Below are 16,193 nucleotides of genomic sequence, written 5' to 3' on the forward strand. Positions count from 1 at the left end.
TTTATACTATATTATATACTTAGAAGATTTTTTTCAAATCTTTACAACGCGCGTGGACACGTTATACCTATATTGGGTATGGCACAAGACGGGAGGCTGTACTGCAATTGTTATTTGGTCAACATTATTTATTACTAGCTAAAGTACCCGGCTTCGCACGAGGTCGCATCGTTGATCGATATACATCAATCTTAATAAACAAAGCAATAATAATTACATTTTCAATATTAAAATAATTACAAGATAAAAAGAACTTTTTTATATACAACGTTTTTAAATTTTCTATTGAATCATATAAACTTGACTTGCTAGCTTAAACGATTAAAAAAAATTGTACTTGATAGAAATAATACTGAAATGTCATTTTGATTTCCATAGTAACGCACGTATATATTAATAATTTAGTTGCTAGGACCCCAGACCCCTAGCAACCAATAATAGTGAATTGGTTTACGGATTTCTTCCGAAATAACTTTTCATACAAAACAGAATTAACTGAAAATGAATTCAATTCTACTTAATGATGGCTAAAAGTATTAAAAAAATGCATTGGCATCGTGTTCTGATATATTCTAAACGTGTCAAATGTCTACCTAGTCGGGAAGTTAGTTAAAAATCGATTGCAAGGTTTGTACTGGATAAACAACCACCGGCCAATTAAGAATGCGACCTAATAAAAATGTTGTAATAACTGTTTAATTTTGGCATATAATATGTCGAAATAAAAATAATACTGAAAAATAAAAGTCAAACAAAAGAACACCAAAATAAAATCGAAACAAAAATAAGCAAAATGTGTTTTTGTCAGCGCTAAAAAATCAAAATTGGAAGCAATACAAGCAAACAAAATTTGTATCTTTGTATGTATATAGTGAAAAAATGTGACATTAAAAATACTATTATAATTAAATTTTTTAATAAAAATAAATATATTTTAGAAAAAAGATTACGTAAGTACGTTATGTTATTTATGATATGTTAATTAATTACCATAGGTCAAAACGAATCATCAGTAATAAAAAAATATTCATAAAATTTCTCCACGCATTAACATATATTTGGCAAAGTGATTTAATATATTTTTTCACGACCCATCCACCTTCCGAAGCCAAAGATTATCAAAAACTCGTATATTCGTTAGGATTCCACGTTCTTTGACTAGGTATGTCACTGGGTGGCAATGGCGAAGGGTGGAGGTAGACTGTTAAGATCCGACATAAATAGTGTACATTATAATACTTTGCCAGTCATGGGTATTTTTGTTTTCATTGAACTAAGACTACAATTTGCAGATAGTGTTGGTTAGTTTTTAAAATTCAATTGTACCCTGCGTATACCAAGCCATAGTAGATAATAGTCAAAAAATCTTCGGCTATCTATATAATATATAAAAAAGGATTGCCATGAAATCATACATGAGTTTATATATTTTATAATTTAGTATTTTTTTCTAATATGGTTTGGTTTAGTCAAGGTTTGATGAATTTTTCAAAAACCAACCAACACTATCTGTAATATGTATTCGTAATTCAACAAAAACAAATAAGTATGAATGAAAAAAGAGTACACTATTTTTGTCGGATCTTAACAGTCTACCTCCATTTTTTATTCATCATTTATACATTCATTGTTTAATTGAATTTTAAAAATTAACCAGCACTATTTGAAATTTGTATTATTAGTTCAATGGAAACAAATACGTATGACTGACAAAGTTTAGTGTGCACCATTTATGTCAGATTTTAACAGCCTACCTCCACCTCTCGCCACTGCTGCGTAGCTGTGTCAACTTTGATTTCCTGGTTTGAGAATCTGCATGGATAATAACAGGTGTTTGTTCATGAAACAATCTTTCGATAGGAAGGAAGCCCGAGGGCGTTCTCGAGAATTCGAAAATTATTGCACTAATAACTAAACAATTTAATTCCGTCAACTATATGGTTTGAGCCGTTCAGCAAAAAGTATTATTTCAGATTATGTATTACATTGCACTTTATCGGAATACCTATTCAATAAACGGTTTATACGGAACAAGAATCATACGAAGTAAAACGAATACAAAGAAACTCTTGGTAAAATAGTTGATGAAGTTGTTATGGTTCATGATTTTACATAGATTTTATCTGTTACAAATAAAATTACTTATATATTGATAGTTACTGTTTTTAATATGAGTTAGAGTTTTCCGGCTACCGTATTGTTAATAAGCATTCCTTTTGTTTGTTTTAGAAATAACCTATCCGTGAAGTTATCTGAAGAATACAATGAAACTACTAATAATTATTATTGTATCACATTTACTTTAGGAAACAATTCTTGAAACACTCATTTAAGTAGGTAGGTAATTGTAAGTGAAAGTTTATCAGCGACATTGTACTTATCTATATTATAAAATAACAGAAATATGAAGCGCCTAGTTTCAAAAGCCCCTAAAACGATTTTAGGTAGTTCTGAGAAAAATGAGAAAAACTATTTTAGGTAGTTTTGAAAAAAATGAGATAAAATCATATCTATTAAATCTGTGAACTTTATGTATTTATTTTTTAATTTGTTACATTTTAAGGAGTATTTTGGCTTTCCATTTTAGGGGTATTTGAAAAGCACACCCAACCATTTTAGCACGTTTTGAAATTTACCCTAATTTTTGATCACACGTATTGACGGTTTTTGACAATTTTTAAAGTTCAATCTTTGGCCATCATATAGGTAATAAAAATACCCATTTAAATACATATCTAACTCAAAAATTTTCAAAAACCGTTTTAGGGGCTTTTGAAACTAGGCGCTTCATATATAGGTAAATCATAAACAAATACCGTTATATTATTTAACGTGTATTTATGATAACAGCAAAAACCCGCGAAAAACCGCTCAAATAATAAGCTTTATCATGAGTTCATGTGGTGAACAAATACGACAATTTTTTTTACAAATTATTATAAATTACCATTAAATAAATGCTGAATCTCTTGAAAAAATATACATTTGTGGGCATTAAAAAACTTATTATATGTATGCATTTAACTTAATAGTGATTAAAGGCGTTTTTATTTCGTTGTGGGCCCGGCTCAATATATAATACATAAATACAGAAATGAATCTGCAATGGAAAATTACTTGTATCTAATTCAATTCTGCTAGTCTTAGTATTTTTTTCTTATTTAAATTCAAACTTAGGAATGTATCTGTATATTATAGAAGTTATATCTAAACATTAAGGGTGTTCTTCAAAATATTTTAATTATGGTTTAAATTTGTGGACCTAAAGTCCAGCGGCATAGCTAAAAAATGTGCACTTTTTATTGAAGCTAGAATTTTGGCACACTGAATAGGCGAGGCGTTATAACTATAATTTATAACTAACGATAATTTATAATATTATGAAGCCTCTTCAAAATTTACTCTCGGAGTCCAAAATGGCGGAGAAAAAAAAATCAATTTTCTGTAATTTTATTACTGCCTAATTTTAATGATTTTCAGTTTGGCCATGTATTTTATGGTGCGAATTAATACTAATTTAAATTAAACTTGACATTTTGAAATTGTAACTTCATAAAATACGAAGATGTCGACCAAAATTTAAATTTTCTATAATTATTAGTGTCTGATTTTATTCATTTTCAGATTATACGTGTATTTTACTACTTACTAATACTTATTCAAAGTTAAACTAAATATTTTGCAATTAGAAGCTCATTAAATACCACGATGGCGGTAATTAGGGATTGCCGTAGGACTACTTCTTATCGTACCATATCCTAACGAAGGTCAGGCACCATCAGAGCAATCTTTGCTCAACCCGGAATAGTGCGGCGGAGCTGCTCTCCTACCATTCACGGAGGTTCTTAAGCCACGAAATGCGGCGTCCTCTGGTATGCTTACGTTGATCTTTCCTTGGATAACAAGTTGGAAAATGCAGTACCGTTGTCCTATCATAATGTGGCCGAGGTATTATAGTTTTCTGGTATTGATACTACGCAGAAATTCTCCATTTGATTTAGAACGTCAACATTTTTGGTCCCCGACCAGTGCAAGGAATTTTGAAGATGCGTCTATACAGTCACATCTCGAAAGCCTCAATTCTCCATGACATCTTCTGGCTTAAAATCCATACCTCAATACCATATAAAAGGATTGAGAAAACATAACAATAAACCATACGCAGTCTCCACGTCTGTCGTCTGCCGCGGAGGCGTCTCATTTTGAGAAAGTTATCCTTTGAAATCTCAATTCTAGATGTTATCTCCGGAGACTGGTCCCGTTTCTCATTGACTCCATGATCCTAAAAAAATATAGTGGGTCACACGTTCGATCTGTTTGCGTTTATTAACAAAATTTGTGTTGCTGTCGCTATTTTTGATACTGTTAAGTTTTCTTGAGGTTCGTTTTTAAACCTTAAGAATTGCTGACTTCATTAAAAGCATACTGGCAAATAATTTTCACCAATAGGTAGGACGTAATTTTGCCCGCGTTGCCATTCGTAGAGCGATAGTCGACTTGTGAGCACGTCAATTTGTTTTGTGATGGCGTCGGATGAATTAATTCTTAAATCGTGTAAAGATGACTAAAAAACGTTACGTATTTACTCGAAAAACAGAACTTGTCAATGAATATATTATTATTATTACTTAAATAACAATAAACATAACATTAAATGGACGCATGTTGAATTTTTATGACAAATTATGTTTTGTTCGTCACGCGTCGTTTGCACAATCTGCGCGTCGGGTAGTCACGATCGTTTTAGACCATGCCTCAGCTGAAGTATAGCCTTAACACTTTCTACCATTTGATGTATACCCTTCTGGACTACTGAGGAATATTAATTCGTAATATTTTATAATATGGGCAGATACGTCGTGTTTATTTTTATTTAATGCATAATAATACACTTGTGTATTGATAATGATATGTATATTAATGTATACTTGTATATCAAACAGTAATAAATAAGTAATAATGAAAATAATTAAATAATTAGTAGGTAATGCCATGTCGATAAAGTTTTAACCTTAGTCAAATCTCCACGTTATTGGGTAATCTTACCTTTTTTGTTAATTTGATAATATACTTCTTCTTACCATGGCCTACTATAAGCCGCGACACGAATTTTAATATTGTTGTGGTAGTTGTTGCTTATAATTAGAATATAATATGGTAAACTGTATAAAATGATGATAGTTGCATATTTAAAAAAAGTAATGTGTTAATTATTATATAATAACATATAATATGTAAATGCAATCAAAAATCTTCATTTACTGCAAACAGGTTATCACATTGCATTCGAAGTTACGCAATGACTAGCACTACCACTGAAACTCGCCATTTAGTCGCCCAGCCTGACTATATAGTCTAGCTTCTTACATACAACTTATTTACTTACTTGTAATTTTATCGTATTCTTTTATATTGATATAAGAATAAAAATAATTATTATTATTCTGCAATTTATCATCGACCCTTCCTTGGATTAGAATCAATATACAACTATTTTTGGAAATATTATTGCGACATGATTGTTTTACTACGTATACCATAAAATAAGATACATTATTAAAATACCTAACAACTATTCAGGTCGTTCCAAATTAGAATAATACGTTAGTTAATGTTAACGACAGATTATTCTAAGATCTCGGATTGAATTTTGAATGATTTTTAAAACAACATTTGTGAAGACAAAACCTACTGTCAAAGACAGTTAGTAGATTGTGTCTTCACAAATGTTGTTAATGTAATTATTATTAAATAATAATAATAATAAATTATTAAATATATTATAATATGTCATACATAATAAATAGTTTCCAAAAAGTAACATTATATTGACCAATAAATTAAAAAGAATGAACTTTAGATCTACCAATGATTTATTGCCTTAGAATAAAACTTTCTATTGAAAGATTTTGGTATTTTAATCATCGTTTATGTAACAGTTTAAACTTAGCAAAAGTAAATACCAGACAGTTCATAGAAAATTCCTAATTATTTTTTATTAAGTATGTAACAAGTAAATGTAAATATTATCGTCAGTTAAATAATAAAACAGTTGTATTATTCTATCACATCACATTTTTAATTTAAAGGTGAATTACATTCACAAGATTGGAGATTATTTCTTTTCACTTTCTCTTTCACTATCTTGATTATATTGAATGCGTCTTGCCAGCTTGTATCAGCTTTGAAACAGCTGTTAAGTGATCACCGAGCCTTATTTGTAAATATATATTTTAAAATCAGTTTATTTGTAATTACTTTATTTTAATAATACATATTTAATACAAAATTGTACATTCTCAAATCTTGTGTAAATTCAATCTTGATTAAACAAAATTTAATTACTTTGTTTTAGATGAAAAGTAAATAAATTAATCAATTTTGTTTAATTTAATTGATGCTACATCTCAACTTGAGGTTTTGCCTTGTCTACTAGTTTCGGCAACGCTCCCTTTTTTAGATATCGGAGTAGAGCTGGAGTCTTCCATTGTTATTCACATCCTACACCCGACTGGTCGGATTCTTTGTGATTCCAATAAGGACTTATTTATATAGGCACCTATCCGTGTCTTATGCGTTGGTCATCTTATGACACCTATGGGATTTATAACGGTGGAGAGTATTGAATATTGGTAGACACGAAATGACTCATCATTATACCTGATTACCTATCTACATTCCATCTTCATTCACGAGTTTCAGTGTCCACTGCAGATTATCTCTCTTTAAACACTGCTAACTGCTTTCACAGTTAATGTCTCAGCAACTTCAGATGAAGTAAAATTGAAGTACTAAAAATGTAGCTAATACTTAACTATGATTAACACATTACAGAAGACAATAATATTATTTTATTGTAAGACTACGTGGCTACTGAAGAGATTTCATCATCATCAATCAGATTTTCATTTGCAGGGACCCTGGGCTAATATTGATTGGAGGCCCCAAAAAGCCATCAAATGTAGTTTAAAAAATCATATGTTATATTTGATTGAGTAGGTAGCTACTGAAAACTATTATATCAGATTTTTATTACGCATGCTCAAATTGTAAATACAACAACTGAAATGTACTACGAGAATTTCTTGATATAATTATTTGACCGTGGGATGGCGGGATATATTTATGAATTGTGAATATTTTTGTGATGGTGTGTTTTTGGTTGCAGTTGATTTCAATAAATATAGGTACTTACTCATTTTTTGGGTTTGGCACGGAAGTAGCTGTTTTTTCCGCCTAAAGAGTTTTTCATGGATTTTTCAATTTATTTTTAGGCTCTGACCCTTCTAGCAATTCGAGGACCCAGGGCAATACCCCCTTTATCCCCATGGTAAATCCGGCCTTGACAAAGGGTTTTAATACGAAACGAAGTGGACCTTGGAGGAGGAAAAACTTACATAGATTTGAAAATTGTAGGAAGTATTTTTATCACAATAATATTTAAGTATATTATAATATCGGTATTTTAAGTCTTTAAGAGGTCGAAGAATAAATATTATTACCGAAAATTCATAGCACTGCCCGCATTGGAAAATACTCTGAATGAAAACTATTATTTTCCATTGTCGTCGATATTGTTATGGTACGTTTTATGACTTTATTCAATATCGTAGCAATAGGTCATGACTAATTTAATTTGTCATAATATTAAATAGACACCTAATTGCATAATGCAATCAATTGTGAATATATCTGCTAAATAATAATACATGCTAAATGATCGTTTAACAACGTATACAATTTATAATAGAATGTTCGTTTCATAGTGGAATCCGCCAGACACGAAGAAAAGAAAGTAGATGCATGATGCTGTGACTGCTGTGAGCTGTATGTGTAGTAAACGAAATTATCGTGGTGGTCATGCAAAATAAATTCAGTTTTTCTCCGCTGTACGACAGTGGCGCTTTCTTATGGCGGCAAACAAACTGACATCTTAGTTTATATTACTGTGCCCAGTTTGCAAGTCGCCGGTTTATGTGAAACAAAATAAAAATATTATCAGTATTTTTACTGATTTCATATGAAAATCAGCTGTGACTAACGGAGTTTACATACACAGTGAAAGTATTTATTATAAGTGAGATATTGTTTATGAAATTAGGGACTTACTTCTTACTGGTAAGTAGTGTTCTGGTTTTAATAATGAAAGTTCTGGTGTTACGTCGAAAATTGCTAACTTATAAAGTGGAGCTAGTTATAATTGACTCATTTGTATTACTATTTCTTACTCATATATTATATTACTTTTAAATGCTATAATACAATAATAAACAGTTAAGCTATCGTGTACCTATATTATCTAATTTACTCATGATACACATATAATGAAATGTTGGTATATTTTTTGATCATTGACATTTCTCGATATAAAGACATGGTATTAAGAAATTATAAAGTCCTTATTTTATTATACAATTTACTTTATTTTAATTGAATTTTTTTTAATGACAATACTGGTTTTGGATTCAATAAAATTGTGAAAATAATACTAAAATATAACTCAATAATCTACTTAGTCAAGTATATGTTATTATTTATGATCTGATATTTTATTATGAAATATAAAATCTTATAACGTACCTATATTACGTAATCTTGTTAATACAAACTATATATATCCCCAATATGGCTCTTGGCTACCTTCAGGAATCGTTTCTAATTCCCCCTGTTTCCCCTCTGTTTATCACAAACTTTGTAGACTACTCTATCCTCTGAGATAACGAGTTTCTTTCTATACATTTCAAATATTTTGGTCTACTAGGCGATTCAAACTTATTTTTTAAATACTAAATTGTGAATAGATTATAGTTAACGTTATTGATAAATGACAAGATACAGCTATACAGGTATATGATAACGTCATAATGAGAATGCTATCTAATACGAAGCGAAATTTTCCTGTTATAAAAAAAGTTATGTGACACGATCTTTTCTCTTGGCAACTGTTTTTGAGTCGTTGGACGGTACTAACTCTCTCTCTCTGACATTTAAAGTAATAAAATAATAAATAAATCAGCAGAATAATTATAAAAAGGTATCGGGTTGTATATTGAAATACAAATTTATATCGAACTAAATGCAAAAAAAGTGGTCTCAGTATACTATGTAATTTAAGATACAATTACACAGAGATTAAAATATATGTTACACTTTTTATCGATAAAACAGGTTTTTTTTTTGTCTTCGACATAACATGCATATTGTGGCAATATTAAATTATTGTGATAAACAGTACCTAAAGCCAATTTCATATTTTCAATTAAAATATTTCATAAGTAGTTTTATTTATTAGTAATAAACAGAAATGTTAAATAAACTATTTTTGTATAGAGATGGAGTGTAAAAGTATGAAAGTGAAGCAAAAAAGAGACGTCTGGAACTCTCAATGTTCTCCATTCAGCGCTTGAAATGGAGTAGAACGTACCGGAGCACAGCTCCGGTTCGTGAAATCTTCGAGACTACAGCGTCTCGTGGAAAAATTAAAAATGGCGCTCTGGTTCGGAAATTATTATGACAATTATTTGATGATTTACATTGTTTAATATCATTTAATGAGAAACTTGACATATACACGTCTATTTCTATAAACAATAATAAGATTTTATGTTGTTTCTTACTAAATATGACATAATTTCTGATTAATGAGAGTTTTGTACCATTCCGTAAGATTTAGGATTAGTATTCCAGGATTTGCCTTCCGACAGCTTCAATGTGTGTGGATATTGTATGATATTACAAATTTAACTAATGAAACGATTGGAAATAATATATTATTTATAAGTACAAAGCAGTGACCTCTTGCGGGGGTTGACAAACCATGTACCGTTTATATGCGGCAGATAAAGTGAAAAAATATAATAATACCATTTTTGACAGCATATTTCCTACCGAAATCTTTAATAGTAGTGCATATCAGTAGGTCTATTCTATACAATAGGCGACTATCGACGGTAGTTCATCATATTTATGTATTATAATTGTTACAATAAGTTATCCGTCTAACCTGTCAAAATTGTCTATCTCGCTCTAAAAGTTAGCACAGCGAAGAGACGGTTCACTTATTGTAACAATTAACCACCTCAATATATAAATATGATTAGCTACTGTCGATAGACGACGATAGCCGCCATGTGTATAGAATAGACCCACAGATATCTAAAGATTATTATTGTTGCGTTTGTCCGTCTATGGTTATTAGGTAGGCATATAAGGCATATAACAAAAAACCTCGCACACTAATATTTTTGGAGAATTATCGAGCGCTCCGATTCATAAACTTTTCTATTTCGAGCGCTGTATTCACTATATTAATGTTTCTTTTTGTCATACAAAAATGAGAATGGCGTCAAATTTAAACACGCTTTAGTATTTTTTATAGGGACACCACACGTTGCTCCGTTTCGAAGAAGATTCAATATATTTGGTAACTACTTATGCCAATTTGTATTCATGGGATAACATGGAAACACTAACTTCCGCAGGTTATCTTTTATTGATTTTCTATGGACAGTTTTTTTATAAATGGCACATGATTTGTATATTTAATATTTTGTTATTATGTAATTATTCTTTTTTTTGCTACAATAATTTCGAAAAATGAAACATGTTAATAATAACTATTTCGTAGGCGTATGCCGGTTGATTAGGTTCTTTCTAAATATTTTTTTTACAGCTCTTTCAAAATAACTAAAGTTATGATAGTTTTTTGCCAAAATATTTGGAAATTTGCTAACAACCCACAGCGGATATACCACACATAACGACTTTCTCCTATCATTTTAATTCAATAAATGAAATTCATTTTGTCATACATCAAAATAAAATAATAGTTTATAAATAACATAACCGAGTGAACTCAATACATATTATATCAACATTCACTTTGATTATATGCAGTTGCATATTATGTAATTTTTTATCGGTTTGAGGAATATTTATTTCTTATCAAAATCTCATTCATTTATTGAAGATCTCACGAAAGTCACAATCAGAGTTGTATTAAGGCATGGAAATCAAGTGTTACATCCCACGGGGTTCCATAATTCATATATTATATAATATATTACATATAAAAAATCCGTGAATGAAAGTAGCTAAAAACACGAGATCTTCTTGAATCACACATACATTTTATGATCCCATATCACTTTATAAACAATATATTGGCACCTATTGTATTTTGGAATATGCCAATATGCCATATTCAATATTTCAACTTAATATGTTTATCTAGAGTTAATTAAATTTTGAAACGTGAATAAGTTAAAGTGGAACCGGTATGCAATGACGTTATTAATGGACGACGCACTCAGTACAGTAGCTAGTAAGTAAATTCGCCCATAGTGACATTCGCACGTGCATAGGTAGACGTCACGCAATATCTATTATGCGATATCACGCATCGGGAATAGTAATATCACCTTTATTGTAACGGCGTTAGAACAGTGTTTCTAGTATCAGTGTTCGTTTGAGCGAACCTGTTCGAACCGAACCATTCGGCAGACCCGACAAAAAGTTTCGGGAATTTATAGCAATATCACCTTTATTGTAATGGCGTTAGAACAGATTATGCCATTCGGCAGACCCGACAAAAAAAGTGTGTGTCATTTTTTTTTCCAGATGCTTCGTCCATATTAATGTCATTGCCGGTATGTGATATTATTATACGCTATTCTAAGTGACTTACATTAAAATATTACAATTATTATAGAATTGTTTTTTATCTTACTTTTAGACCAAATTGCCTAATGTTGAAGTTTGTTTTTCATAAAATATATAAAAGTAAAACATATTAGGTATATAAAATATTTTAAAGATTTTTTTATAAAGTTAAGCTGAGGTCACATGACTACCGTGTAGCACGACAGTTATGTAATCCAAGGTATACAATTTTTTAATCCATCCCTGAACATATTGCACAAAGATAATGGATTCGTTACATATAATATATACCGTCAATATACTTAATATTACAGTGCAATATAATTATATTATCTAGTAATTAAGTTAAATAAATAATAAACATAGTTATGACATTTGTAAAAAATGGAAACTTAGTTAAAATTTGAATTAAAAATAACTTGTTTAATGATATACCTACATGAATTTCCATCACCGTGACCGTTAAAAAGCAATAGAATAGTACCACATTCCGGAAATGTTATGAGCAATATAAATATTAATTTATGTTAGACTATGATACTCGTACTAAAAATCTGTTCATTAATAACTATCAAAATATTTTATGTACGCACTATACGTTTTAATTTTAAATTATACCTACAATTTTAATGTGAGGGTACCATGGGATCAATAATAATTAATGTTTTCAATTGCAATGTACCTCTTTCTTTCGGCGATGCCTCCTCTGGTGTTCAAATATATTGTCAAATCAAATTGATAAGTTCAATTTTAATCATAACATAATTAAATACATATTTTCAATAAAAACAATCTTACATTCTCAAATATTGTCTATATTCTTAAACTATTGAAGGACGTCATAACTATATTTTTTCTTATTTTTCCTTTATTGAAATCAAAAAGTTTGTAACCTTTCTTTGGTGAAGTCTAAAACACCTCAGACAGCGCAGTTACTAGCAGTCATTTGCATGAATCATAATAGATAGGTAGCTTAATTGATAAGAGGTATCACAACTGTAAAAGATGTCCATTCGGTATAACTTTTTTAGTAATAAATTAAAAATTTTAATAATAAAATATAAGTTATATTTCTAAGGTTTTTCAAAGGTTACATTTAAAATTAAAAAAATACATTCTCAATTCCTGTGTATATTCAGCACTGAATATATATATTTTTAATTAATGTATTATCTAATGAATTTAATGTTTTTTTCTTTCAGATAGCTGTTTTATTATAAAATATTAAACATAACACTCAGATAAAAGAATAACATTACAATGACAATAAGTGGAGATTGTAATTTCGAGTGTGGGAGTTTTCACTCGATGGCCTTTGACCTGAAGACTCCGCGCAGCATGGAGTCTTCTAAGGTGAAAGGTGGTCTCAGTCTCTCCAACGCCTTCCACGTCATTAGAGACCTCCTCATCTTCCTGGCATATTCTGTGTACTATATTGCGGAAGCCTTTTACCTAGCAATTCTGCCGAGGAGTTTGCGACCCTTGAAAGATTTGACCGGACAGGTGGCACTTGTAACAGGTGGTGGAAGTGGAGTTGGAAGAATTCTAGCACAGAAATTAGCAAGGGCTGGATGCAAGGTCGTCATTTGGGATATCAGCAAAGAAGGTGAGTTAATTTAGAAAAAAATGTACAATTCTCGCTATGTTATAAAATCCATGTTATGTATAAGTCGCTGTTCCATATTGTTTGTTTTTTATGTGTCTTTGAAAATCAGTTCTTAATGCCTTTTACTAAAATGCGAATATGTTATGCGTATTGTCACACAACGCAATATTGAAAACTATACGATATCTAAATGTGCATAAAAGCATCACTTGGCACTAGCTTTGGGTGATAAAACAATATAAAGTGCATTTAATGAATTATGTTTGTTTAATTTATAACAGGTAAAAAGTATTATGCTTTAGGTTATCTAATATATGTGTCGCTAGATTTCAAAATCAGCCAAGTCCATAATAGATGAATAGGAGAAAAACAATTTTTTGTTTTCTCAAATACCCAGTCATAAGAGGAAAAGTTTATATTATTTCGAGTATTGAATATTTAATATTAATAAATTCCATATTCTGATAATTCAGAAATGTTAGAAAGCAGAAGTTCTTCAGCAATTCACAAAAAAGTAAAAAATACCTAAAGGTGGACTTGGCTGATTTTAAAATATAGCGACACATATAAATATTCAAATCACTTTTATGTAGATTATAGAATACATACCAAAGTATATTATTGTATCTTCCTTCTTTTTCTATTTCAATTTATTTATTTCTTTCATCTTTCCTCGAGGTTTCTGTCTTTCAAGCGAATGGCTTCTGTTATAAGCCACAATAGTCAAAAAAGAATGAGGAATCACTCTAACAAAATTTTGCCAACTATCATTCAACAAAATATTCCAGATAGGGCAAGAAAATAAGCTAGATGGCAGAAAAATGTCTATAAATTAAAAAAAATGTCTAAAAACCAGCGTTTCAAACAAACATGATTATTAAGATTATTTTTACCAGAACAAATATTGTAGAAGAATTTATTATTTCAAAATTAATAAATAAGTCATATGTATAACTAAGAATTAATGTAGTTACGAAATATGGTCATCAGTTGAATGATATTGTAAATAATGGTAATTGTAATGGTAAGATATCCTATGTAAATGACCAGCATGTTGATCTTCAAGCAAATTTGGTGAACTAGTTTTACTAGTTTTTTTATGCGAAGTTTATCAAAAACGCTAAATTTAACGCCATATGCTAGATGCAATTTTTCCACCTAGATGCCTATTTGAAAACGCTAGGTGTGGTAAAAAAAAATTCGGCAATGCTGGCGACGGTAACGGTGACAACCCAAAAACCTAATACAATAACACAGAACCGTGAACGTTTCAAATAATATAATATACATATTTAGATAAACAGCGTTAGTATATTGATAGTTTTTTTATAACTAGTCGATAATATTAGTATTAAAAAAGACAAAACAAATTATATGTGTAACAATTAAATCAAGGCAAACTTCGTTAATTAGTATGCAAAATTTTTGTTTCATATGCAAAAATTTTTAAAAAAATTAGGTCAAATCCGTGGGTAAAATTGAATATCGCTTTGGTAAGAGAATGTCACATTGAAAAATATTTAAATAAAAAACGTCCAAAAAACCTCTGTCAAAAATAGTCCATACTATTTTGTGTGAATCTACAATAGTGGCATAATAAATTAATTGTGAACTGACTCAATGCGCATGCGCGTGTGTAATGAAAATAATGACACATTGTTCAATTTTAGTAACTTGTAAAATAACCGTGCACACGTGAGTAGTATTTTAATTTCCGTACGCAATACTCCTAAAACTTTATTGTAGGATATTTACAAGCCAAAATGTTACATCAGATATCTTTGAAAGCATATTCTGTCATTATTAAGAATTGTACGTACAAATCGTGTTTGTTGGACGGCTGTGAACATTATATTAGAAATAGTCGACATACGAATTTTATCGTTATGAATGTAAAACTGTTCATATATTGCAACCCGTATTCTAGTCTCAAGAGTCTAGATTCTAGAAGTATATACAATATACGTATAATATACTTAATTATAATATGTACCTACTTTAATTCTCATACATTTATGAATCAGAAAATTATTTTTTTCCATGGTACTAAAATCACTACAGTTTTATCTAGAATTTTAATATTACCTACTCAAAATATCACTACTTAATACCATCCATACTCATAGCAAATACTAATGTATTGCATGCGTTTTACTGCGTCAATATCATAAAAAAAACAATATTATGATATATTATATCTTTAAAAATATTACCGGTAGCATAACTATGACATTGATATTTTGCATCTACGTTTCAACTACAATGTGATAACATGACCATCTTCAGTCTAGTACTGAGCTTTCCATAATACACATCAACGATCGGTAACTCACGAAACCTATTAATTATGTTTAGAGTCTACGCTCTACGGCTTGAAATTAATATTGCAATAGTTTTAAATTAGTCGCGTGTTTTGTTTATCACACTGTTATCTTTTATCTTAATTCCACATTCTTCATAGATATTTTAATTCTAAAAGTGTGGGAACGTGACGCGTGTACTCAAATTAACTAGACTAGAAAGGAACCTATCATCAAAATTAACATAAGTATGTAATAAAATCTCCAAATTTGAGAGTAAGCATAATTATGAAAGTGAACATAAAAAAAAGTTATGCTATAGGTTAAGTTATACTAATGCTTAATTTAGATGTTACTTATTTTATAATGTATATACATTTGTAGTAAACTTCATTCTGTGAATTATCCGCATCTGTCAAACCGCAACCATTTCACAACAAAATTTCAAATTCTCACAATCATTCAATAAAATTAGTTATAAACGGATTGTTTTATGTTATTAGGTACTGACTATTTTTACAGAAACCAAAAAACCACATGATAATGTAAACATAGATATGTACCTATAAATATGTGTGATGATATTATATACTAGTGGCGAAGGGTGGAGGTCGGCTGTTAAGATC

The 16,193-nt window shown here is 29.9% G+C and overlaps 1 protein-coding gene across 1 annotated transcript in view; it reads left to right on the plus strand.

Moving 5' to 3' along the window:
• Positions 1–7,930: 7,930 nt before the first annotated feature.
• LOC147068032 (short-chain dehydrogenase/reductase family 16C member 6) overlaps positions 7,931–16,193 on the plus strand; it is a 34,435-nt gene continuing 26,172 nt past the window's right edge. Inside the window, exons 1-2 of the mRNA XM_085952654.1 lie at positions 7,931–8,118; positions 12,864–13,267. Of these exons, the coding sequence (XP_085808780.1) occupies positions 12,922–13,267 (346 nt within the window). The 5' untranslated portion in view covers positions 7,931–8,118; positions 12,864–12,921. The remainder of the gene's footprint in view (positions 8,119–12,863; positions 13,268–16,193) is intronic.

The sequence above is a fragment of the Rhyacophila brunnea genome, unplaced genomic scaffold (genome assembly GCF_057557595.1).
Source record: "Rhyacophila brunnea isolate RB1 unplaced genomic scaffold, BYU_Rbru_1.0 scaffold_3, whole genome shotgun sequence".
NCBI lineage: Eukaryota > Metazoa > Arthropoda > Insecta > Trichoptera > Rhyacophilidae > Rhyacophila > Rhyacophila brunnea.